Here is a 27,013-nt window from a genome sequence, read left to right on the forward strand (position 1 = left end):
CCCGGGGGCCGCGCGGGGGTGAGGCGACGAACTTCGGGAGGGGACGGGGTCGCTGTGCTTGAACCTCACTGTAACCGTGGACGGGGCGAGGCCGGCCCACTAGCGACGGAGACCAAAAGTCCTTACTGGGGGCTCCCAGAGCCCCCCTCACCTGGCCGCCGTCCGCCTCGTCGCCCCATTCGGCCGCGCTTCCGAAATAGTCCTCGTCCATGATGGCGCCTGGCACAGGCCCCGACATGGTCTCCACGCTGCGCAGGCGCAATGGGGGCCCAGGACAGGCACGCCGTGGCCCCGCCCTCTGCAGGCGCGTCTTCGGGCCGGGGATGAGGGGCGGGGCTTGGGCGGCGGGGCGGGGCGAGGGCCGGTAGCTACTGCCCCATACCCGCCCAGGCCTGATTTCAGTGGTTGTCTTGGGATGTGGGAGGGTGGAGATACAGAACTTGGGTGGTGGGTGTTCTGTGGAACTATGCACTATAATCTTATAATCTTGTAACCTACTATACATCATGAATTTAAAAAATTAAAAAATACATTCCCAGCCTAGTGGAAGGCCAGTTTGGCTCCATGAAATGTTGCCTCAGGGCAGAAAGTTGGTACTAAAATCATACTAGACTTGGGTTTGGCTCCCAGTTCCACCATCTCTTCTGAGCTACATGTTCTTTGGTACTGTGAACTTTTGTTTTCTCATTCTGACAACTGGGCACAAGAGCAAGAGGATTTCAGGCCTGGGGCTTCCAATTCTTTTAAACGTTAGAAGAAAATGAACATTATAATGATGAATCCAATCAGTATTATATTTTTTATAAATATAATTGGTATTAACAAACTAGCACAATGCTAATTTTTCATATTGTTTACAGTCACCTGGACTACTTTACTGATAGGACATATTCCCAATGAGGCCAATAATCAGATCTGTGGGGAGGGCCCAGATAATGTTATATATATATTTTTTTACAATTTTTAATCTGTATTTATTTGATAGACACAGCCAGAAGTTGAGAGGGGAGAGAGTGAGATATATATATATATATATATATATATAGAGAGAGAGAGAGAGAGAGAGAGAGACCTGCAGCACTGCTTCACTCTGATGAAGCTTTCCCCCTGCAGATGGGGACCCGGTCTCCAACCTGGGTCCCTGTGCACTGCAACATAGGTGCTCTGCAACATGTGCGCTCAACCAGGTGCGCCACCACCCTCCCCGATAATGTTATATTTCAGAAATGTTTATGTATCCTAATGAAATGTATTTCTTCTGAAAAATCAATGTGAATACAGATTCCTGGGGAAAAAGTACCTCTGCCCCCACTTCACTCCCTAAAAAAGAAAGCGATAAGAAAGAAAAAATCTAATACAGTATGAAATATGATTTTTTTTATATTTTCCCTTTTGTTGCCGTTGTTCTTCATTGTTGTAGTTATTGTTGTTATTGATGTCGTAGTTGTTAGGACAGAGAGAAATGGAGAGAAGAGGGGAAGACAGAGAGGGGGAGAGAGAGAGACACCTGCAGACCTGCTTCACCGCTTGTGAAGCGACTCCCCTGCAGGTGGGAGTGGAGGTTCAAATCTTGATCCTTAAGCTGGCCTTTGTGCTTCCCGCCACGTGCGCTTAAGGCACTGTGCTACCGCCCGACTCCCTAAAATATGATTTTTAATGTTGAATGAATAATTATTTGTTGAAGAAGGGCTCACTAAGGTAAGTGTGCACAGATTCCACAAATGTTTTAATGCAGCCGTGGCAAAGAAGTTCTACTCCATGGAGAGATGCTGAGGATAACTGAGATGATGCTTTTAAAAAATATTTATTTATTTTTAATGAAAGAGGGATATACAAAAAGAGAGACCAGAGCACTGCTCATCTCTAGCTTATTGTGGCTCTAAGGACTCACTGGGACCTCAGAGCTTCAGGCATGAAAGTCTTTTGCATAACCATTGTTATCTCTGCAGCCCCTGAGGTGATGTATTTAAAGTCCCTAGTACAGGTTCCTTCCAGCACATAGTAGAAGGTATAAAAGAAAAATGGACAGCTTGATAATTATTGCAGTTAAGTTTTGAGCAGGAATTTTAGTACTGTGGGATCTGGATGCCTACTCATGTCAGACTCCAGAATATTGATTATCTCAACCACGTACAAGCACCTTGCATCTTTTGTTCATTAATTCTTGAATATTCATTAAGTGGCTAGAACTGGAGCACATTGCTAAACAAATTGGACATGGCCTTTGCTCTCGGAGAGCCAGCTTTCTACTGAGGGAGCTGAACAGATAACAAAAACGATGACAAAGAGTAGCATGCTATTGTTCTGTGATGTTAGGAAATGGCCTCTGTGATGATGTTCAGGCCGTCAGAGCAGGCTCAGCTAGGAAAAATTATACAATCATCTTCCACTTAACGGACAGGTAGTCTGAAAAATGTGTGGTTAGATGATTTTGTTGTTATGCAAACTTTATAGAGGGAAATTACACAATTTTATATGATACAGCCGCCTGCACACCTAGATTTATGGTACAGTCTATTGAGACCACAGCTGTGTATGTGGTTCATCACTGAATGAAATACACATGATATGACACATGGCTGCATTTAAGTTGAGTGTGGCATGATAAAAGGATCAAAGCAAGCTAGACCAAGGAAAGGTACTTTAGGAGAGAAAAGCTTCTAGGATAAGTCCTGGCCTTGAATCCAAACACCATAAAAACTGGCTCTTGGAATGCCCAGGCGAAGCCTGGTGAAATGGACTAGGCAACTGGATTGTGATGGTGTTAGAGAGAGAGGTTTTCACAGAGGCGTGGTAGGGAGGAATTTAATGTAAGTGTGAAGTGTTGAGCATGTAGCTTCACACAAGTGCTCAGTACTTGTTACTATGATGAGGATTAAATGTGTGTGTCTGTGTGTGTGTGTGTGTGTGTCTGTGTGTGTGTGTGTGTGTCTGTGTGTGTGTGTGTGTGTGTTTGCTTTGAAAAGATGACAGGATCGTATCTGGGTTTTGGAAGCTTTTCATAACTAAAGTGAAAGAACTAATGGAGGAGGCTTAGAGATGAGAATGCCAGTCAAGAGGCTTCACTGAGAGTTACAAGTCAGGAAATTTGGTGACTGGGGAGAGTGGGCAGCTGCAGCAGTATTGGGGGGGGGTGGGCAAGGAGTGCCTCAGGAAGATTCTGCCAAGATTTGTAGCCTACCTGCTAGGACACACATCAGAGACTGGGAACCCAGGAGGTGGGCAGGCTTCTGCAAGAGATGGTAACAAGTTGGATAATGTGTTCAGTTTGGAACATGCCAGTAGAGTACCTAGGCCCAAGTGTCTTGCAAGTGATTGGAGGCAGAAGTCTGTGACTTCATATTCAATGAATTAAATTCCAACTTCTATTCACAGAATTATACTAATTTAATGAATGCCTCTGCTGTTTCCTTGTCTCAGGGTTCATTTTCATTTGCTTTCTGAACATATTACAAAGAATGGATGGATGTTAAACTTTTACTACCTCTTGTCTTGGATTTTTTTTTTAATAGTACTTGTACTGTACTATTAATATATGTAAAACTAATTGTTATATAGAATCAAGAATTAGTTAACTCATCTTCCCCTCACCAAAAGCTTACTTAATATTAAAAGGATTAACAAATAGCCCCCCTAATTATATTCAGTCTATAAGTCAAAATGATTTAGAATAATTTGATCTATAGGTCTTGCTTCCCAAGAAAGACGTGTTATTTTTGAAAAGCCTTATCTGATGTGTTCAAATTAGCTTGCATTACTTGAATTCTCTAAAGTCATTAAAGTTATATTCTTGTTTAAGAAAAATTCTGATGGAGAATTTCCATGGAAATAAGAAATTGGTTATACTTAATCTACTGAAAGAATTGAATCTACCAAGTTCTTGTTAGTGTTATGTCCTGGTGTAGACATGTAAAGTATAATCTATATAATTCTTTTTTTTTTAATTTTCTTTTATTTATTTTCCCTTTTGTAATCCTTGTAGTTATTATTGTTGTCGTCGTTGTTAGGACAGAGAGAAATGGAGAGAGGAGGGGAAGACAGAGAGTGGGAGAGAAAGAGACACCTGCAGACCTGCTTCACCACCTGTGAAGCGACTCCCCTGCAGATGGGGAGCCGGGGGCTCCAACTGGGATCTTTAAGCTGGTCCTTGCACTTTGCGCTACTTGCTACTTGCGCTTAACCCGCTGTGCTACCGCTCGACTACCAATCTATATAATTCTAATAGCAGAATAAAGACAAGAAAAACCATCTCTTTTTTATTTTTGAGAGAGATGCAGAAGAAGAGAGAGAAAAACACCAGAGCACTGCTCAGCTCTGGCTTATGGTGGTGCGGGGGATTGAACCTAGGACTTTAGAGCCTCAGGCATGAGATTCTGTTTGCATAACCATCATGCTGGGATGCATTGGATCGACCTTCCCGTGGTGCATCTCGTGAGTACCCATTCATTGGGGAAACTGACGATCCTTCCTAGCCTACTGAATCCGTATGGATCCCAGTCACTTTCAAAGCCAGCAACAAGCAGCTCCTGACAGCTTTCAAGCTGTTGGTCCTGCTCTTCGAATTCTCCAGCTTAATGTTGAGGGGCTGTCCTTTGCCAAACGCATTCTTATTGGTCAACTGGCGATACAGCATCAGGCAGATGTTATCTGCCTACAAGAAACACATATAGCAGTTGATGAAGCTGCTCGATTCACTATCAGTGGATTCGATTTAATACGCTATAATCTCCATCCTAAACACGGCCGAGCCATCTACGCCAAATAGTGTCTTGCGGACGTTTACCACACGGCCTCTTCAACCTTCTATGACTCCATTACTATTGGAACTATTCAGCTCGTCAATGTATATAAGCCTCCCAGTGCCTCATGGGATAATGAGGTCCTGCCTAGCCTGAATCACCCAGCCGTTTACGTTGGAGACTTTAATAGTCATCACCAAGACTGGGGATGTTCCTCCACTCCTGCTGACGGCTCTATCTTAGCCGACCGGGCTTCAGCGAATAACCTCTCCCTATTATACTATCCCAAACAGCCAGGCTCTTTTCACAGTGCTAGATGGAATAAAGACTCATCACCTGACCTGTGCTGGATTAGCACAGTCAACAGCTAAGCCTTTCCCGCTACAAGACAAGTTCTCAAGATCTTCCCGCACAGTCATCACCTCCCAGCCATCATCCACATTGGTCTCCAGCTCCCACTGATTCTGTGCTCAGAGAAACTAAGATGGAACTTTCTGAAAGCAAACTGGCGTCTGTTCAGTGATCTTACCAACAAATCTATTCCTGCAATTCCAATTAACTCTATCCCCTCTGAAGATTCCTACAGGCGCTTCCGCCAAGCCATCTTCAAAGCAGCTTCCCAAGCCATTCCTCGTGGGAGATGTGCTAACTATACGCCTTGCTTGATGCTGAATGCGAGCAACTACTAAAGCAGTATGATGAGTCGGGCGACCCAGATGTGGCTGACCATCTCATTGCCTCCCTGGATGCAGCACGCCAAGCCCGCTGGCAACAACTCTGAAAGTCTGAACTTCACCCACTCAAGTAGGAAGGCCTGGAAGCTTCTTCACAGACTGGGTGCCGGTAGCCAACCCCCTCCCATCTCCCATCCTCCCGTATCTCCAAACTCAGTGGCCAGTCACCTAACTCAAGTTGGACGTGCTAAGATCGACCCAGTCTGGAAAAAAGAAATTTCCCATGAGTGGTCATCCCACTTCCGGTTATCTTGTCCATCTCCAAAACTCTCTCCCTTTACACTGTCTGAACTGGAAGACGCTTTGAAGAGGGTTAAACCGGGAACGGCTGCTGGCTATGATAACATCACCCCAGAACTCATTCTTAACCTGGGACCCGCGGCAAAGAAGTGGCTCGCTTCATTCCTGTCCCACATCTTGGAATCTGAGTCTATGCCCAAAGTTTGGTGTTGTGTGAAGATTATAGCGGTTTTGAAACCAAAGAAAGACCCAACCCTGGCCGCCAGCTATAGACCAATTTCTCTCCTCTCCGTGTGTTACAAACTCCTTGAGAGGCTGCTTCTGTCACGTATTTCTCCTCTTACAGAGAAATTCCTATCACCCGCCCAAGCTGGTTTCTGCCCAGGAAGATCTACCTGCGAACAAGCCCTGGCCCTCTCAACTTACATTGAGAATGGATTCCAGAAGAATTTAAAGACAGGTGCTGTCTTTGTTGATCTCACAGCAGCCTGTGACACGGTCTGGCACCGTGGTCTCCTAGTCAAGATCTCAAGATGTCTGCCTCCATGGGTGGCCAACACTATATCGTTTCTTCTCCAAAACAGAAGATTCCGGGTGCATCTGGGTGACAAGCCTAGCAGATGGAGACTTGTCTCAAGTGGCCTCCCCCAGGGCTCTGTTCTGGCTCCTACGCTATTTAATATTTACATCAATGACCTCCCAGAAACTTCTTCAAGGAAGTTCATCTACGCCGATGACATCTGCTGTGCAACTCAGGCATCCAAGTTTGACATCCTCGAGGAAACACTCACGAAAGACATGTCTCTGATATCTGATTACTGTAAAAAAATGGCGACTAATCCCTAGCACTGCAAAAACAGTATCATCTGTTTTCCATCTACACCATGCCTCGGCCTCGCATGAGCTTAATGTGCAGCTTGACGATACGAGAATCCGGCATGAAGCCCAGCCAGTCTATCTTGGCATTACTCTCGATCGCACTCTGTCATTTCACAAACATCTCATAAAAACTGCAGCAAAGGTGGGCGCAAGGAATAACATCATTGCAAGACTGGCCAGCTCCTCATGGGGCGCGAGCGCTTCCACACTACGATCATCTTCTCTGGCATTATGCTATTCCACTGCAGAATACTGTGCCCCAGTATGGTTCCGTAGCCCCCATGTCCACTTGGTCGATTCCAAATTATATTCTTCCATGAGGATAATTTCTGGAACCATCCGTTCCACCCCGGTTCCATGGCTGCCAGTTCTTAGCAACATCGCCCCGCCAGATATTCGTCGGGATGCGGCATCATCTAAGTTCATTTCCCACGTCTACGCTCGACCGGACCTGCCAATATACGCGGATATCTTCGCCCACCCTGTCCAACGCTTGACGTCTCGTCACCCAATCTGGTCCCCTACTCCTACACTGAACTTCTCTGTTCCAGACTCTTGGAAACAGAGTTGGCAGTCAGCTGAGGTAAAGAACAAACACCTCATCACAGACCCCTGCAAGCATCAACCCGGCTTTGACCTAGCACGTTATGATTGGGCCCTCCTCACTCGCTAGCTATCGAACAGGCCATGGCTGGTGCGCCACTATGTTCCATCGCTGGGGAGCCAGAGACGACCCGAACTGCCCCTGCGGCTCCAGACAGACTATGACCCACATAGTCAATGACTGCCACCTCTCCAGATTCAAAGGAGGTCTCGAAACTTTACATCAGGCTCAACCTGATGCTGTTGACTGGCTACGGAAGAAGGGCAAACGCTAGAAGAAGAAGAACCATTATGCTGTCTCTCCTGCCCCGATTTTTTTTAAATGAGATAAAAGGCAAGATGTAGAGCAGCCTAATAGGTGGCAGAGTAGATAAAGTACTGGACTCTAAAACACAAGGTCCGGTGTTTCATCCCTGGCATTGCATATGCCAGAGTGATTCTCCCCTCCTCCTGTTTCTCATAAATACGTAAATATTTTTTAAAGGAAAATGTAGAGAGGCAGGGCTTGACCTCAGAGAGAAGTTAAAAAATATCCTTTGTATGATTCAGATGTTTCATCGGAGACTTCTTCAGACTTAAATCTGGAGGACAAAGATAATAGGGAATAGTTGAGAAACTAAAAGATGACAGTGAATGAAAATATTTGGGGTATAGACATGAATGGAGTGTGTAGGCAGGAGCCAGGTGACCTTGAAACTTGGACTTTATCCCTCAAAGGAAGATTTCAAACATAAGAGTAACAAGATTAGAAAGTCATTCTGGTTGCCATGGAGAAAGATTCTGAAGGGAGCAAAGTAAAAGTCTGGAGGCCAGTCAGGATGCTGTTGCTGAACTCACAGGGTGAGACTTGATGGGGGAGTGAAGGTATATGTGTGGTAATGGACACATTAGAGAGAGTTTTAGGAGTTTTCACTGGGGTGCAGGGGTTGAAGGGTCTTACAAGGTGAGTGCATAATAAACACTCAGTTATCTCTTGTCTTTTGTCTCCTTCCAGCCACTGAGCTACAACCAATGTCAGCTCTTTCTGTGTGGCCACAGACCACACTTGTCTGTCTACTTTCTGTTTGATCTTTCAGCAGTAACTTGCAAGGTAGTTCCATACTTCTTGATCTTTCTACTGTGTCTGTGTCTGTCTCTACAGCACCACACTTTGCTGATTTTTGTCTTATATTTTCAACTGTTTAGACATTTCAGACATCTTGCCCATTATTTAGTTTTTCCTTGTTTTCTAGATATTACAGAGCCTGTGGACTCTTCTGCGTTCCTCCTTGGAAGTCTTATCCATCCCACACTTAAATTTATCAGTATATTGAGACCTCTCCAGTCCTTATCCCTAGCATTTGTATTTTCTCTGATTCCAGACTTTGTACTAAATAACCTAACTAGGGGGACAAATGATGAATGTTCTGTTGATCCATTAGAAGGAGAAAAGAACAGTGGAAGAATAAATGGGAAAGTGGTCTGAGATCATGGAACATCCTGGATTACATGCTGAAGATGTCAGCCTTCTTATATGTATAGGAAGTAGCAAACTATGAAGGGTTTTGAGCAGGAAAATCACATAAGCAAATGTTTTTTTTAAATTTTATTTATTTATTTTCCCTTTTGTTGCCCTTGTTGATAAGCAAATGTTAATGACAACAATCTGATAACAGTGCATACAATAATTTAGAGAGAATACAGTTGCCATTCTTAATTTCTTTTTTTCTTTTTTGCTTCTCTAAGTGACTCACTTGCCATCATGAAGTCTTTTTAATACTCCTGTCTTTGGCTGGGAGTATGGTCCTGTCTTTGGCTGGGAGTATGGATCGACCTGTCAACACCCATGTTCAGCGGGGAAGCAATTACAGAAGCCAGACCTTCCACCTTTTGCATCCCACAATTCTTCTTCTTCTAGCGTTTGCCCTTCTTCCGTAGCCAGTCAACAGCATCAGGTTGAGCCTGATGTAAAGTTTCGAGACCTCCTTTGAATCTGGAGAGGTGGCAGTCGTTGACTATGTAGGTCATAGTCTGTCTGTAGCCGCAGGGGCAGTTCGGGTCGTCTCTGGCTCCCCAGCGATGGAACATAGCGACGCACCAGCCATGGCCTGTTCGATAGCTAGCGAGTGAGGAGGGCCCAATCATAACGTGCTAGGTCAAAGCCGGGTTGATGCTTGCAGGGGTCTGTGATGAGGTGTTTGTTCTTTACCTCAGCTGACTGCCAACTCTGTTTCCAAGAGTCTGGAACAGAGAAGTTCAGTGTAGGAGTAGGGGACCAGATTGGGTGACGAGACGTCAAGCGTTGGACAGGGTGGGCGAAGATATCCGCGTATATTGGCAGGTCCGGTCGAGCGTAGACGTGGGAAATGAACTTAGATGATGCCGCATCCCGACGAATATCTGGCGGGGCGATGTTGCTAAGAACTGGCAGCCATGGAACCGGGGTGGAATGAATGGTTCCAGGAATTATCCTCATGGAGGAATATAATTTGGAATCGACCAAGTGGACATGGGGGCTATGGAACCATACTGGGGCACAGTATTCTGCAGTGGAATAGCATAATGCCAGAGAAGATGATCGTAGTGTGGAAGCGCTCGCACCCCATGAGGAGCTGGCCAGTCTTGCAATGATGTTATTCCTCGCGCCCACCTTTGCTGCACAATGATCGTGGTTGAGTCCATAGTCCCAGAGGGTTAAAGAATAGGAAAGCTATCAGTGGAGGGGATGGTATATGGAGGTCTGGTGGTGGGAACTGCGCAAAGCTGTACCCTTCTTATGCTATGGTTTAGTCAATATTTCCTTTTTATAAATAAATTTTTTAAAAAAATACTCCTGTCTTCAAGAGATACAATTTAATCTTCCCTCTTCTTGAATGTTAAAAAAACCATAAACTCAGTTATTGGTTTCTGTTGAATAGAACAAAGCAGGGGCAGTGTGAGACTTCCTAGATGGGTCATAAAAAGACACTGTGACTGCTTTTTCAGACACTCTGACTCCTTTTCACTAACTTTGGAAGAAAACTTGCCAAACTGTGGGTTCAGAGCAGCACATGGTGAAAGACAGAGGCTTCTTACAACAATTGAGGATGTAAGCTTGGAAGTGGGTCTTCCACTCTCAGCCAATTAATTATCTTTTATTATTATCTTTATTTATTTATTGGCTAGAGACAGCCAGAGATCAAGAGGGAAGGGAACAATAGGGAGGGAGGGAAAGAGACAGAGAGACACCTGCAACACTGCTTCACTACTTGCAAAACTTTCCCCCTGCAGGTGGGAACCGGGGGCTTGAAGCTGAGTTCTTGTGCTTTGTAACATGTGCGCTCAACCAGGTGTGCCACCACCTGGCAACTATGATATTCTTCAAGGGAAGATGTTGTCACTAGAGAGAAAACTGCAGAATGATTAGTTTAATATTTTATCTTTCTGTGGTCAGGTAGGTGGCACAGAGTCCAGTGCACTGGACTCTCAAGCAGGAGGTCCTAAGTTCAATCCCTGGCAGTATATGTACCAGCGTGATGCTCTAGTTCTCTTTCTCCTCCTAGCTCTCTAATAAATACATAAATTAAAAAAAAATGGTATGCATAAATAATACTTCCTATAAAATAATTTTTAAAAAAGATTATAACTTTGTAAGGGGTTGAAATAATGATTAGATGTTAAATATGGATAAGGACTGGTATAGAGAATGCCATTTTGCCCCCCCCTTTTAAGTGACATTGTAAAATGAATTTTCTTTTTGGTAGCAAAGTATTCATGTACCTGTACTAAGGTGAGTGTTACAAGAATCTGTTATCTGGTGGGTACTGTGTGGAACTATATGCTGTAGTCTTATAATATTGTAACATACTATTAACTCACATAAATAATTTGAAGAAAAAGAGAAAAAAATTTTCATCATCACAGGCAAGGTGGTGGTATAGACAGTAAAGTGCACGTGTTGCCATGTGCAAAGATCTAGGCTCAGGCACCTAATACCTACCTTGGGGGGTGGGGGAGCTTCACAAGTGTTGAAGCAGTGTTGAAGGTATCTTTCATCTTTTCTTCCTCTCTACCTCTCCCTTCTCTCTCAATTTTTTTGTGTTCTAGCAAATAAAAATGAAAACAAATAGATAAATGAATAAATAAATAAATAAATGACTGTCAGGAGTGGTGGATCTGTGGTGCAGGCATCAAGAGATAACCCTGGTGGCACGAAGAAGGAGGAGAGGAAGAAGGAGAAGAAGGAAGAGGAGGAGGAGGAGGAAGAGAAGGAGAAGAAGAAGAAAGAAGAAGAAGAAGAAGAAAGGAAGGAAAAGAAAATATGTTATTATTTTGACCTTGAATATGTGTGTGTACTTTTTTAAAAAATGTTTATTTATTTATTGGATACAGTCCAGATAATCAGAAATTGTCTTCTAGATTCTTTTGTTTGTATAGGATTCTTTCTTTCTTAATAAAAATGAAAACCCACCTCTTTTGAATTTATACATTCTATTATCTAAAATTTATAATGATATAATTTATAAAACATTGATTTATAAAACTACAAATTTGGGGGACATAGTTATACACCTATAGATGTGTAAAAGACCACACACACCACTAAAGTTTTCGTACCATCAAACCAAAGGAACCCCTTGACCTCCCCTTCTTCTTTCAGAACCATCATAGTTTTCACAGAATCTAAGAATTTTGTTGTTGTGTTTTAAAAGTTCATCTGCGCTAGTTATTTATATTCCATGTATGAATGAAACCATCTGATAATGGTCTTTCACTACCTTACTTAAGCATAATTAACTTGAGTTTCATCCATTTTATCCCAAAAGGGATGATTTCATCTTCTACAAAGAACTTGGAAACCAATTGAAACAATCGTGCAATATGAGAAAATGCAATTAAAGCTATACTTAAAGGGAAATTTGTAGATGGAAATGCCTATACTGAAAAAGAAAAAAGATCTCAAATCAATAGCCTAAAATCCCCCTTCAAGGAATTAGAGAAAGGTCAAACTAAACCATCAACATGTTAAAGGGATCCATCAACATATTAAAGGGATCCATCAGCATATTAAAAAAGGATTGTAGACCATGACCAAGTGAAATTTATTCCAAGAATGCAAAGTTGTTTTACTAGTCAAAATTAAGTTAATCTAACAAAATACACTAATGAAACAGGTGTTGCCCCTCTAAAGTATACTTTTTAAAAAAATATTTATTTCCTTTTGTTGCCCTTGTTGTTTTATTGTTGTAGTGATTGTTGTTGTTGTTACTGATGTTGTTGTTGGATAGGACAGAGAGAAATGGGGGGGGAGACAGAGAAGGAGAGAAAGATAGACACCTGCAGACCTGCTTCACTGCCTGTGAAGTGACTCCCGTGCAGGTGGGGAAGGGGGGGGAGGCTCAAACCGAGATCCTCACGCCGGTCCTTGCGCTTTGTATTTAAAGTACACTTTAAAGCAGAACTGGAAGACTTTGAAAAGGTGAAATTGGTTAATGACGGAGCTACGAGCAGCAGATCGCTTTCCCTCCTCTCCTCTCCTCTCCTCTCCCGGATCAACTAGGAATACCAAAGGAGACCACCCGGACCGAAACAAGACAGAACTAGAATGACCACAGGAACCCAGTAAATCACCCGTGAGTACAAACACGCGTGGCTGGTGACAGAGAGGAGAGAGGGGCCCAAGGAGAGATTAAGTGACTGCTAACAGTTCAACAGTTTATCAGTGGAGACACCACCTCCAGTCTGCTCCACAACAAGGGGACAGCTGAAGGGAGGAAAGGACTCCCCAGAGACTCACTAAGTGCAACTCTGAGTTTCCATTGCTACTACCCTCAGAATCTGGAGCAGCAACAGGGAGGGACACCAGGGTACAGAGATCTAACCGAGAAACTCAGGAGAAGACCTATACCTCGGTGGCATAGTTGAGGGGCTATGAAAGTCTCTTTGCATAACCACTGGACTATCTCTGCCACACCCTGCTTTATCTCTTGGTCAGGAGTCAGTGATTAAGCTAAGAAGCCTATTGACAGTTTAAAAGCCCTCAGGCTCCCATAGCCTACAGGGAAGAAAAAAAAAAGAGGCTTTTACACCACTGAGCTCCAACTCAGGGATTGAAAAAACTGTTAACTTCCACCACGGTAAAACCTTTAATTAAATTACTTAGACACAAGTCAATCCAGGCAATAGTGATCAATAATTTGAAAAGTACTGATAAAGGGAACTCATAACATAATATACAAAATGGTTAAAACAACAAGAAAAAATATTGGAGACTGGAACCAGGACAAGAGTCCAGCTAAAAGTCCTCCAGAGGGTGAAGCACAAAACAACGAGTTCAACATCCAAACATTAGCTAAGGAAATAATAACAGGAGTGAGTAAAGAATTTGAAAAAATTGTAATCAGAAATGCAGGAACAACAAATGAGAATATGGAAGAAAATTCTAATTATCTCATGGTTATTAGAGAGCTGAAAGCTGAAATCGCTGAGCTAAGAAGGCAACTAGCTGAACAAGCTAAAACAGTATCAGAGCAGGGCAACAAAATAGATGAACTCCAGAAAGCAGTAGAGGGCAGAGAGAATAGAATCAATGAGGCTGAAGACAGAATTGGCAAGATTGAGGATGAATTAGAGACAACTAAAAAAGAAGTAAGAGATCTCAAAAAGAGATTAAGAGATGCTGAAAACAACAACAGAGTCCTATGGGATGACTTCAAAAGAAACAATATACGCATTATTGGCTTACCAGAGGAAGAAAGAGAAGGAGAGGAAGAAAGCATTCTTCAGGCCATAATAGCTGAAAATTTCTCTAGTCTAGACAACATCAAAGACATAAAGATTCAAGAAGCCCAGAGGGTCCCAAACAGAAATAACCCAGACCTAAAGACACCAAGACATATCATACTTAGAATGGAAAGGAATAAGGATAAAGAAAGGATCCTCAAGGCTGCAAGAGAAAAACAAAGAGTCACCTACAAAGGAAAACCCATAAGATTAGCAGCAGACTTCTCCATACAAACACTACAGGCCAGAAGAGAATGGCAAGATATCTATCGAGTGCTCAATGAGAAAGGCTTTCAGCCAAGAATACTATATCCTGCTAGACTGTCATTCAGACTAGATGGAAGCATCAAAACCTTCTCAGACAAGCAACAGTTGAAGGAAGCAACCATCACCAAGCCTGGCCTGAAAGAAGTTCTGAAAGGTCTCCTATAAACAGTCAGAGCACCACAAATAGGACATATATCAAGACACTCTAAAACTCTTCAAGAATGGCGTTAAAATATCTTCAATCTTTGATATCAATAAATGTCAATGGTCTGAATTCACCTATTAAAAGACACAGAGTAGGAAGATGGATCAGGTTTTCTCTCCTCTCCTCTCCTCTCCCGGATCAACTAGGAATACCAAAGGAGACCACCCGGACCGAAACAAGACGGGACTAGAATGACCACAGAAAACCAGTAAATCACCCGTGAGTACAAACACGCGTGGCTGGTAACAGAGAGGAGAGAGGGGCCTAAGGAGAGATTAACTGACTGCTAACAGTTCAACAGTTTGTCAGTGGAGACACCACCTCCAGTCTGCTCCACCAACAAGGGGACAGCTGAAGGGAGGAAAGGACTCCCCAGAGACTCACCAAGTGCAACTCTGAGTCTCCATTGCTACTACCCTCAGAATCTGGAGCAGCAACAGGGAGGGACACCAGGGTACAGAGATCTAACTGGGAAACTCAGGAGAAGACCTATACCTCGGTGGCATAGCTGAGGGGCTGTGAAAGTCTCTTTGCATAACCACTGGATTATCTCTGCCACACCCTGCTTTATCTCTTGGTCAGGAGTCAGTGATTAAGCCAAGAACCCTATTGATAGTTTAAAAGCCCTCAGGCTCCCATAGCCTACAGGGGAAAAAAAAAAGGCTTTTACACCACTGAACTCCAACTCAGGGATTGAAAAAACTGTTAACTTATATAAAATGGATAAAACAACAAGAAAAAATATTGGAGTCTCGAACCAGGACAAGAGTCCAGCTAAAAGTCCTCCAGAGGGTGAAGCACAAAACAACGAGTTCAACATCCAAACATTAGCTAAGGAAATAATAACAGGAGTGAGTAAAGAATTTGAAAAAATTGTAATCAGAAATGCAGGAACAACAAATGAGAATATGGAAGAAAATTCTAATTATCTCATGGTTATTAGAGAGCTGAAAGCTGAAATCGCTGAGCTAAGAAGGCAACTAGCTGAACAAGCTAAAACAGTATCAGAGCAGGGCAACAAAATAGATGCACTCCAGAAAGCAGTAGAGGGCAGAGAGAATAGAATCAATGAGGCTGAAGACAGAATTAGCAAGATTGAGGATGAATTAGAGACAACTAAAAAAGAAGTAAGAGATCTCAAAAAGAGATTAAGAGATGCTGAAAACAACAACAGAGTCCTATGGGATGACTTCAAAAGAAACAATATACGCATTATTGGCTAACCAGAGGAAGAAAGAGAAGGGGAGGAAGAAAGCATTCTTCAGGCCATAATAGCTGAAAATTTCTCTAGTCTAGACAACACCAAAGACATAAAGATTCAAGAAACCCAGAGGGTCCCAAACAGAATTAACCCAGACCTAAAGACACCAAGACATGTCATATTTAGATTGGAAAGGAATAAGGATAAAGAAAGGATCCTCAAGGCTGCAAGAGAAAAACAAAGAGTCACCTACAAAGGAAAGCCCATAAGATTAGCAGCAGACTTCTCCATACAAACACTACAGGCCAGAAGAGAATGGCAAGATATCTATCGAGTGCTCAATGAGAAAGGCTTTCAGCCAAGAATACTATATCCTGCTAGATTGTCATTCAGACTAGATGGAAGCATCAAAACCTTCTCAGACAAGCAACAGTTGAAGGAAGCAACCATCACCAAGCCTGCCTTGAAAGAAGTTCTGAAAGGTCTCCTATAAACAACCAGAACACCACAAATAGAACATATATCAAAACACTCTAAAACTCTACAAGAATGGCGTTAAAATATCTTCAATCTTTGATATCAATAAATGTCAATGGCCTGAATTCACCTATTAAAAGACACATAGTAGGAAGATGGATCAGAAAACACAACCCAACAATATGTTGTCTACAGGAAACTCACCTAACGCAACAAGACAAACACAGACTTAAAGTGAAAGGATGGAAAACTATCATACAAGCCTATGGCACACAAAAAAGGGCAGGAACAGCTATTCTCATATCTGACATGATAGACTTTAAAATAGATAAGATTAAAAAAGATAGGAATGGATACTACTTAATGCTCAGAGGATCAGTCAATCAAGAGGACTTAACAATTATTAATATCTATGCACCCAATGAGAAGCCATCTAAATACATCAAACTTCTACTGAAAGAGCTACAGCAATATATTAACAGTAACACAATCATAGTAGGGGACTTCAACACCCCACTATCTCAACTTGACAGATCATCCAGGAAGAAAATCAGTAAAGACATAAGGGAGCTAAATGAAGAGATAGATAAACTAGAACTATTGGACATTTTCAGAGTCATTCATCCCAAGAAACTGGAATACACATTTGACTCAAATTGACATGGATCATTCTCAAGGATAGACCATATGTTAGGCCACAAAGACAGCATCAGCCTATTCAAGAGCACTGAAATCATCCCAAGCATCTTCTCAGACCACAGTGGAATTAAACTAACACTTAACAATCAACAAAAGATTAGTAACAGTGCCAAAATGTGGAAGCTCAACAGTACACTTCTTAACAACTTCTGGGTCAAAGAGGAAATCAAGGAAGAAATCAAAATGTTTCAAGAGTTCAATGAAAATGAAGACACAAGCTATCAAAATATGTGGGACACAGCTAAAGCAGTCCTAAGAGGGAAGTTCATAGCTATACAAGCACACATTAGGAAACAAGAAAAGGCACAAATAAACAGCCTGATTGCACATCTTAAAGACCTAGAAGAAGAACAACAAAGGAATCCTAAAGCAACCAGAAGGACAGAAATTACTAAAGTTAGGGCAGAAATAAATAACATTGAGAATAGGAAAACCATACAAAAGATCAATGAAAGTAAATGTTGGTTCTTCAAAAGAGTAAACAAAATCGACAAACCTTTAGCCAGACTCACAAAACAAAAAAGGGAGAAGACCCAAATAAATCGGATAGTAAATGAAAGAGGAGAAATCACAACAGACACTGCAGAAATTCAACATATCATGCGAGGCTTCTATGAACAACTATATGCCACCAAGCTAGAGAACCTGGAAGAAATGAATGATTTCCTAGATACCTACCAACTTCCAAAACTAAGTAAAGAGGAAGTGGATAACATGAACAGGCCCATCACAGCTAATGAAATTGAAACAGTTATCAAAAATCTCCCCAAAAATAAAAGTGCTGGACCAGATGGTTTTACAAATGAATTCTACAAAACTTTCAAAGAAGAACTAATACCTCTACTTTTAAAAGTCTTCCAGAAGATTGAAGACACTGGAATACTCCCTGCCAGCTTCTATGAAGCCAACATCACCCTGATACCAAAAGCAGACAGGGACACAACCAAAAAAGAAAACTACAGACCAATATCTCTGATGAACATAGATGCGAAAATATTGAACAAAATTCTAGCCAACCGGATACAGCAGTATATCAAAAAGATTGTTCATCATGACCAAGTGGGGTTTATCCTAGGCATGCAAGGTTGGTTTAATATACGTAAATCAATCAATGTGATCCACCACATCAACAAAAGCAAGACCAAAAACCACATGGTCATATCAATAGATGCAGAGAAAGCCTTTGACAAAATACAACATCCCTTTATGATCAAAACACTACAAAAAATAGAAATAGATGGAAAATTCCTGAAGATAGTGGAGTCTATATATAGCAAACCTACAGCCAACATCATACTCAATGGTGAAAAACTGGAAGCATTTCCCCTCAGATCAGGTACTAGACAGGGATGCCCACTATCACCATTACTATTCAACATAGTGTTGGAAGTTCTTGCCATAGCAATCAGGCAGGAGCAAGGAATTAAAGGGATACAGATTGGAAGAGAAGAAGTCAAACTCTCCTTATTTGCAGATGACATGATAGTATACATGGAAAAACCTAAGGAATCCAGCAAGAAGCTTTTGGAAATCATCAGGCAATACAGTAAGGTGTCAGGCTACAAAATTAACATTCAAAAGTCAGTGGCATTCCTCTATGCAAACACTAAGTTAGAAGAAATTGAAATCCAGAAATCAGTTCCTTTTTCTATAGCAACAAAAACAATAAAATATCTAGGAATAAACCTAACCAAAGAAGTGAAAGACTTGTATACTGAAAATTATGAGTCACTACTCAAAGAAATTGAAAAAGACACAAAGAAGTGGAAAGATATTCCATGTTCATGGGTTGGAAGAATTAACATCATCAAAATGAATATATTACCCAGAGCCATCTACAAATTTAATGCTATCCCCATCAAGATCCCAAGCACATTTTTTAGGAGAATAGAACAAATGCTACAAATGTTTATCTGGAACCAGAAAAGACCTAGAATTGCCAAAACAATCTTGAGAAAAAAGAACAGAACCGGAGGCATCACACTGCCAGATATCAAACTATATTATAGGGCCATTGTCATCAAAACTGCTTGGTACTGGAACATGAACAGACACACTGACCAGTGGAATAGAATTGAGAGCCCAGAAATGAGGCCCCACACGTATGGACATCTAATCTTTGACAAAGGGGCCCAGACTATTACATGGGGGAAGCAGAGTCTCTTCAACAAATGGTGTTGGAAACAATGGGTTGAAACATGCAGAAGAATGAAACTGAATCACTGTATTTCACCAAATGCAAAGTAAATTCCAAGTGGATCAAGGACTTGGATGTTAGACCAGAAACTATCAGATACTTAGAGGAAAATATTGGACGAACTTTTTTCCGCATAAATTTTAAAGACATTTTCAATGAAACAAATCCAATTACAAGAAACACTAAGGCAAGTATAAACCCATGGGACTACATCAAATTAAAAAGCTTCTTCACAGCAAAAGAAACCACTACCCAGATCAAGAGACCCCTCACAGAATGGGAGAAGATCTTTACATGCCATACATCAGATAAGAGTTTAATAACCAACATATATAAAGAGCTTACCAGACTCAACAACAAGACAACAAATAACCCCATCCAAAAATGGGGGGAGGAATTGGACAGAATATTCACCACAGAAGAGATCCAAAAGGCCGAGAAACACATGAAAAAATGCTCCAAGTCTCTGATTGTCAGAGAAATGCAAATCAAGACAACAATGAGATATCACTTCACTCCTGTGAGAATGTCACACATCAGAAAAGGTAACAGCAGCAAATGCTGGAGAGGGTGTGGGGTCAAAGGAACCCTCCTGCACTGCTGGTGGGAATGTCAATTGGTCCAACCTCTGTGGAGAACAGTCTGGAGAACTCTCAGAAGGCTAGAAATGGACCTACCCTATGACCCTGCAATTCCCCTCCTGGGGATATATCCTAAGGAACCCAACACATCCATCCAAAAAGATCTGTGTACACATATGTTCTTGGCAGCACAATTTGTAATAGCCAAAACCTGGAAGCAACCCAGGTGTCCAACAACAGATGAGTGGCTGAGCAAGTTGTGGTATATATACACAATGGAATACTACTCAGCTGTAAAAAATGGTGACTTCACCGTTTTCAGCCGATCTTGGATGGACCTTGAAAAAATCATGTTGAGTGAAATAAGTCAGAAACAGAAGGATGAATATGGGATGATCTCATTCTCAGGCCGAAGTTGAAAAACAAGATTAGAAAAGAAAACACAAGTCAAACCTGAAATGGAATTGGAGTATTACACCAAAGTAAAAGACTCTGGGGTGGGTGGGTGGGTGGGGAGAATACAGGTCCATGAAAAATGATGAATGAAATAGTGGGGTGGTATTGCTAAATGGGAATCTGGGGAATGTTATGCATGTAAAAAAAAAAAAAAAAAGAAGTAGAAACGCAAAGCAGAAATTGACTGAGTTTGGAGTATGGCACCAAAGTAAGAAAGCAGAAGTATACTAGAGTTTGTAGTGAGTACCTCCCTAATACTTCCTCTCCACTTTTCCAAGCTTTGGGTCCATGATTGCTCAACAATTTGTTTGGCTTTGTATGTTAACTCTCTTTTCAGTCACCAGGTTCCAGGTGTCATCAGGATGCCGGCCAGACTTCCCTGGATTGAAGACACCACCAATGTGTCCTGGAGCTCAGCTTCCCCAGAGACCCATCCTACTAGGGAAAGAGAGAGGCAGACTGGGAGTATGGACCGACCAGTCAACGCCCATGTTCAGCGAGGAAGCAATTACAGAAGCCAGACCTTCTACCTTCTGCAACCCTCAATGACCCTGGGTCCATGCTCCCAGAGGGATAGAGAATGGGAAAGCTATCGGGTGAGGTGGTGGGATATGGAGATTGGGCGGTGGGAATTGTGTGGAGTTGTACCCCTCCTACCCTATGGTTTTGTTAATTAATCCTTTCTTTAATAAAAAAAAATTAAAAAAAAATAATAAAAAAAAAAAAGAAAAAAAAGAAAAATACATCAGCCACCAGGTTCCAGATGCTAACATGATGCCAACCAGACTTTCTTGGACAGACAACCCCACCAATGTGTCCTAGAGCTCCACTTCCCCAGAGCCCCACCCTACTAAAGAAAGAGAGAGGCAGGTTCGGAGTATGGATCAAACAGTCAATGCCTACATTCAGCAGGGAAGCAATTACAGAAGCCAGACCTTCCACCTTCTGCATCCCACAATGACCTTGGGTCCATACTCCCAGAGGGATAAAGAATAGGAAAGCTATAAAAAAAAAAAAAAAAAAGAAAAAAGAAACATGCAGAAGAATGAAACTGAATCACTGTATTTCACCAAATACAAAAGTAAATTCCAAATGGATCAAGGACTTGGGTGTTAGACCAGAAACTATCAGATACTTAGAGGAAAATATTGGACGAACTTTTTTCCGCATAAATTTTAAAGACATTTTCAATGAAACAAATCCAATTACAAGAAACACTAAGGCAAGTATAAACCTATGGGACTACATCAAATTAAAAAGCTTCTTCACAGCAAAAGAAACCACTACCCAGATCAAGAGACCCCTCACAGAATGGGAGAAGATCTTTACATGCCATACATCAGATAAGAGTTTAATAACCAACATATATAAAGAGCTTACCAGACTCAACAACAAGACAACAAATAACCCCATCCAAAAATGGGGGGAGGAATTGGACAGAATATTCACCACAGAAGAGATCCAAAAGGCTGAGAAACACATGAAAAAATGCTCCAAGTCTCTGATTGTCAGAGAAATGCAAATCAAGACAACAATGAGATATCACTTCACTCCTGTGAGAATGTCACACATCAGAAAAGGTAACAGCAGCAAATGCTGGAGAGGATGTGGGGTCAAAGGAACCCTCCTGCACTGCTGGTGGGAATGTCAATTGGTCCAACCTCTGTGGAGAACAGTCTGGAGAACTCTCAGAAGGCTAGAAATGGACCTACCCTATGACCCTGCAATTCCCCTCCTGGGGATATATCCTAAGGAACCCAACACATCCATCCAAAAAGATCTGTGTACACATATGTTCTTGGCAGCACAATTTGTAATAGCCAAAACCTGGAAGCAACCCAGGTGTCCAACAACAGATGAGTGGCTGAGCAAGTTGTGGTATATATACACAATGGAATACTACTCAGCTGTAAAAAATGGTGACTTCACCGTTTTCAGCCGATCTTGGATGGACCTTGAAAAAATCATGTTGAGTGAAATAAGTCAGAAACAGAAGGATGAATATGGGATGATCTCATTCTCAGGCCGAAGTTGAAAAACAAGATTAGAAAAGAAAACACAAGTCAAACCTGAAATGGAATTGGAGTATTACACCAAAGTAAAAGACTCTGGGGTGGGTGGGTGGGTGGGGAGAATACAGGTCCATGAAAAATGATGAATGAAATAGTGGGGTGGTATTGCTAAATGGGAATCTGGGGAATGTTATGCATGTAAAAAAAAAAAAAGAAGTAGAAACGCAAAGCAGAAATTGACTGAGTTTGGAGTATGGCACCAAAGTAAGAAAGCAGAAGTATACTAGAGTTTGTAGTGAGTACCTCCCTAATACTTCCTCTCCACTTTTCCAAGCTTTGGGTCCATGATTGCTCAACAATTTGTTTGGCTTTGTATGTTAACTCTCTTTTCAGTCACCAGGTTCCAGGTGTCATCAGGATGCCGGCCAGACTTCCCTGGATTGAAGACACCACCAATGTGTCCTGGAGCTCAGCTTCCCCAGAGACCCATCCTACTAGGGAAAGAGAGAGGCAGACTGGGAGTATGGACCGACCAGTCAACGCCCATGTTCAGCGAGGAAGCAATTACAGAAGCCAGACCTTCTACCTTCTGCAACCCTCAATGACCCTGGGTCCATGCTCCCAGAGGGATAGAGAATGGGAAAGCTATCGGGTGAGGTGGTGGGATATGGAGATTGGGCGGTGGGAATTGTGTGGAGTTGTACCCCTCCTACCCTATGGTTTTGTTAATTAATCCTTTCTTTAATAAAAAAAAATTAAAAAAAAATAATAAAAAAAAAAAGAAAAAAAAGAAAAATACATCAGCCACCAGGTTCCAGATGCTAGCATGATGCCAACCAGACTTTCTTGGACAGACAACCCCACCAATGTGTCCTAGAGCTCCACTTCCCCAGAGCCCCACCCTACTAAAGAAAGAGAGAGGCAGGTTCGGAGTATGGATCAAACAGTCAATGCCTACATTCAGCAGGGAAGCAATTACAGAAGCCAGACCTTCCACCTTCTGCATCCCACAATGACCTTGGGTCCATACTCCCAGAGGGATAAAGAATAGGAAAGCTATAAAAAAAAAAAAAAGAAAAAGAAAAAAGAAACATGCAGAAGAATGAAACTGAATCACTGTATTTCACCAAATACAAAAGTAAATTCCAAATGGATCAAGGACTTGGATGTTAGACCAGAAACTATCAGATACTTAGAGGAAAATATTGGACGAACTTTTTTCCGCATAAATTTTAAAGACATTTTCAATGAAACAAATCCAATTACAAGGAACACTAAGGCAAGTATAAACCTATGGGACTACATCAAATTAAAAAGCTTCTTCACAGCAAAAGAAACCACTACCCAGATCAAGAGACCCCTCACAGAATGGGAGAAGATCTTTACATGCCATACATCAGATAAGAGTTTAATAACCAACATATATAAAGAGCTTACCAGACTCAACAACAAGACAACAAATAACCCCATCCAAAAATGGGGGGAGGAATTGGACAGAATATTCACCACAGAAGAGATCCAAAAGGCCGAGAAACACATGAAAAAATGCTCCAAGTCTCTGATTGTCAGAGAAATGCAAATCAAGACAACAATGAGATATCACTTCACTCCTGTGAGAATGTCACACATCAGAAAAGGTAACAGCAGCAAATGCTGGAGAGGGTGTGGGGTCAAAGGAACCCTCCTGCACTGCTGGTGGGAATGTCAATTGGTCCAAAATCTGTGGAGAACAGTATGGAGAACTCTCAGAAGGCTAGAAATGGACCTACCCTATGACCCTGCAATTCCCCTCCTGGGGATATATCCTAAGGAACCCAACACATCCATCCAAAAAGATCTGTGTACACATATGTTCTTGGCAGCACAATTTGTAATAGCCAAAACCTGGAAGCAACCCAGGTGTCAAACAACAGATGAGTGGCTGAGCAAGTTGTGGTATATATACACAATGGAATACTACTCAGCTGTAAAAAATGGTGATTTCACCGTTTTCAGCCGATCTTGGATGGACCTTGAAAAAATCATGTTAAGTGAAATAAGTCAGAAACAGAAGGATGAATACGGGATGATCTCACTCTTAGGCTGAAGTTGAAAAACAAGATTAGAAAAGAAAACACAAGTTGAGCCTGAAATGGAATTGGAGTATTACACCAAAGTAAAAGACTTTGGGGTGGGTGGGTGGGGAGAATACAGGTCCATGAAAAATGATGAATGAAATAGTGGGGGTTGTATTGTGAAATGGGAATCTGGGGATTGTTATGCATGTAAAAAAAAAAAGAAGTAGAAACGCAAAGCAGAAATTGACTGAGTTTGGAGTATGGCACCAAAGTAAGAAAGCAGAAGTACACTAGAGTTTGCAGTGAGTACCTCCCTAATACATCCTCTCCACTTTTCCAAGCTTTGGGTCCATGATTGTTCAACAATTTGTTTGGCTTTGTATGTTAATTCTCTTTTCAGTCACCAGGTTCCAGGTGTCATCAGGATGCCGGCCAGACTTCCCTGGATTGAAGACACCACCAATGTGTCCTGGAGCTCAGCTTCCCCAGAGACCCATCCTACTAGGGAAAGAGAGAGGCAGACTGGGAGTATGGACCGACCAGTCAACGCCCATGTTCAGCGGGGAAGCAATTACAGAAGCCAGACCTTCTACCTTCTGCAACCCACAATGACCCTGGGTCCATGCTCCCAGAGGGATAGAGAATGGGAAAGCTATCGGGGGAGGGGGTGGGATATGGAGATTGGGCGGTGGGAATTGTGTGGAGTTGTACCCCTCCTACCCTATGGTTTTGTTAATTAATCCTTTCTTAAATAAAAAAAATAAAAAATAAAATAAAAAAAGAAGAAAAAATAAAAAGGAAGATGGATCAGAAAACACAACCCAACAATAAGTTGTCTACAGGAAACTCACCTAACGCAACAAGACAAACACAGACTTAAAGTGAAAGGATGGAAAACTATCATACAAGCCTATGGCCCACAAACAAGGGCAGGAACAGCTATTCTCATATCTGACATGATAGACTTTAAAATAGATAAGACTAAAAAAGATAGGAATGGACACTACTTAAAGCTCAGAGGATCAGTCAATCAAGAGGACTTAACAATTATTAACATCTATGCACCCAATGAGAAGCCATCTAAATACATCAAACTTCTACTGAAAGAGCTACAGCAATATATTAACAGTAACACAATCATAGTAGGGGACTTCAACACCCCACTATCTCAACTTGACAGATCATCCAGGAAGAAAATCAGTAAAGACATAAGGGAGCTAAATGAAGAAATAGATAAACTAGAACTATTGGACATTTTCAGAGTCATTCATCCCAAGAAACTGGAATACACATTTGACTCAAATTGACATGGATCATTCTCAAGGATAGACCATATGTTAGGCCACAAAGACAGCATCAGCCAATTCAAGAGCACTGAAATCATCCCAAGCATCTTCTCAGATCACAGTGGAATTAAACTAACACTTAACAATCAACAAAAGATTAGTAACAGTCCCAAAATGTGGAAGCTCAACAGTACACTTCTTAACAACTTCTGGGTCAAAGAGGAAATCAAGGAAGAAATCAAAATGTTTCAAGAGTTCAATGAAAATGAAGACACAAGCTATCAAAATATGTGGGACACAGCTAAAGCAGTCCTAAGAGGGAAGTTCATAGCTATACAAGCACACATTAGGAAACAAGAAAAGGCACAAATAAACAGCCTGATTGCACATCTTAAAGACCTAGAAGAAGAACAACAAAGGAATCCTAAAGCAACCAGAAGGACAGAAATCACTAAAGTTAGGGCAGAAATAAATAACATTGAGAACAGGAAAACCATAGAAAAGATCAATGAAAGTAAATGTTGGTTCTTCGAAAGAGTAAACAAAATCGACAAGCCTTTAGCCAGACTCACAAAACAAAAAAGGGAGAAGACCCAAATAAATCGGATAGTAAATGAAAGAGGAGATATCACAACAGACACTGCAGAAATTCAGCATATCATGCGAGGCTTCTATGAACAACTATATGCCACCAAGCTAGAGAACCTGGAAGAAATGAATGATTTCCTAGATACCTACCAACTTCCAAAACTAAGTAAAGAAGAAATGGATAACATGAACAGGCCCATCACAGCTAATGAAATTGAAACAGTTATCAAAAATCTCCCCAAAAATAAAAGTCCTGGACCAGATGGTTTTACAAATGAATTCTACAAAACTTTCAAAGAAGAACTAATACCTCTACTTTTAAAAGTCTTCCAGAAGATTGAAGACACTGGAATACTCCCTGCCAGCTTCTATGAAGCCAACATCACCCTGATACCAAAAGCAGACAGGGACACAACCAAAAAAGAAAACTACAGACCAATATCTCTGATGAACATAGATGCGAAAATATTGAACAAAATTCTAGCCAACCGGATACAGCAGTATATCAAAAAGATTGTTCATCATGACCAAGTGGGGTTTATCCCAGGCATGCAAGGTTGGTTTAATATACGTAAATCAATCAATGTGATTCACCACATCAACAAAAGCAAGACCAAAGACCACATGGTGATATCAATACATGCAGAGAAAGCCTTTGACAAAATAAAACATCCCATTATGATCAAAACACTACAAAAAATGGGAATAGATGGAAAATTCCTGAAGATAGTGGAGTCTATATATAGCAAACCTACAGCTAACATCATACTCAATGGTGAAAAACTGGAAGTATTTCCCCTCAGATCAGGTACTAGACAGGGATGCCCACTATCACCATTACTATTCAACATAGTGTTGGAAGTTCTTGCCATAGCAATCAGGCAGGAGCAAGGAATTAAAGGGATACAGATTGGAAGAGAAGAAGTCAAACTCTCCTTATTTGCAGATGACATGATAGTATACATGGAAAAACCTAAGGAATCCAGCAAGAAGCTTTTGGAAATCATCAGGCAATACAGTAAGGTGTCAGGCTACAAAATTAACATTCAAA

The 27,013-nt window shown here is 41.6% G+C and overlaps 1 protein-coding gene and 1 long non-coding RNA gene across 3 annotated transcripts in view; one reads left to right on the forward strand and one right to left on the reverse strand.

Annotated features, from left to right (window-relative positions):
- Positions 1–314, reverse strand: part of NELFCD (negative elongation factor complex member C/D) — an 18,946-nt gene extending 18,632 nt beyond the window's left edge. Inside the window, exon 1 of one of the 2 annotated variants that reach the window (XM_016190875.2) lies at positions 152–314. In XM_016190875.2, the coding sequence (XP_016046361.1) occupies positions 152–238 (87 nt within the window). In that variant the 5' untranslated portion in view covers positions 239–314. The remainder of the gene's footprint in view (positions 1–151) is intronic. The other variant, XM_007529233.3, reaches the window with a different exon arrangement.
- LOC132535715 (uncharacterized) lies at positions 2–9,072 on the forward strand. Its single transcript, XR_009547435.1, has 3 exons — positions 2–18; positions 8,190–8,285; positions 8,921–9,072. It is a non-coding gene; the product is annotated as an uncharacterized LOC132535715 (long non-coding RNA).
- The last annotated feature ends 17,941 nt before the right edge of the window (positions 9,073–27,013 follow it).

The sequence above is a fragment of the Erinaceus europaeus genome, chromosome 1 (assembly GCF_950295315.1).
Source record: "Erinaceus europaeus chromosome 1, mEriEur2.1, whole genome shotgun sequence".
NCBI classification, from domain to species: domain Eukaryota; kingdom Metazoa; phylum Chordata; class Mammalia; order Eulipotyphla; family Erinaceidae; genus Erinaceus; species Erinaceus europaeus.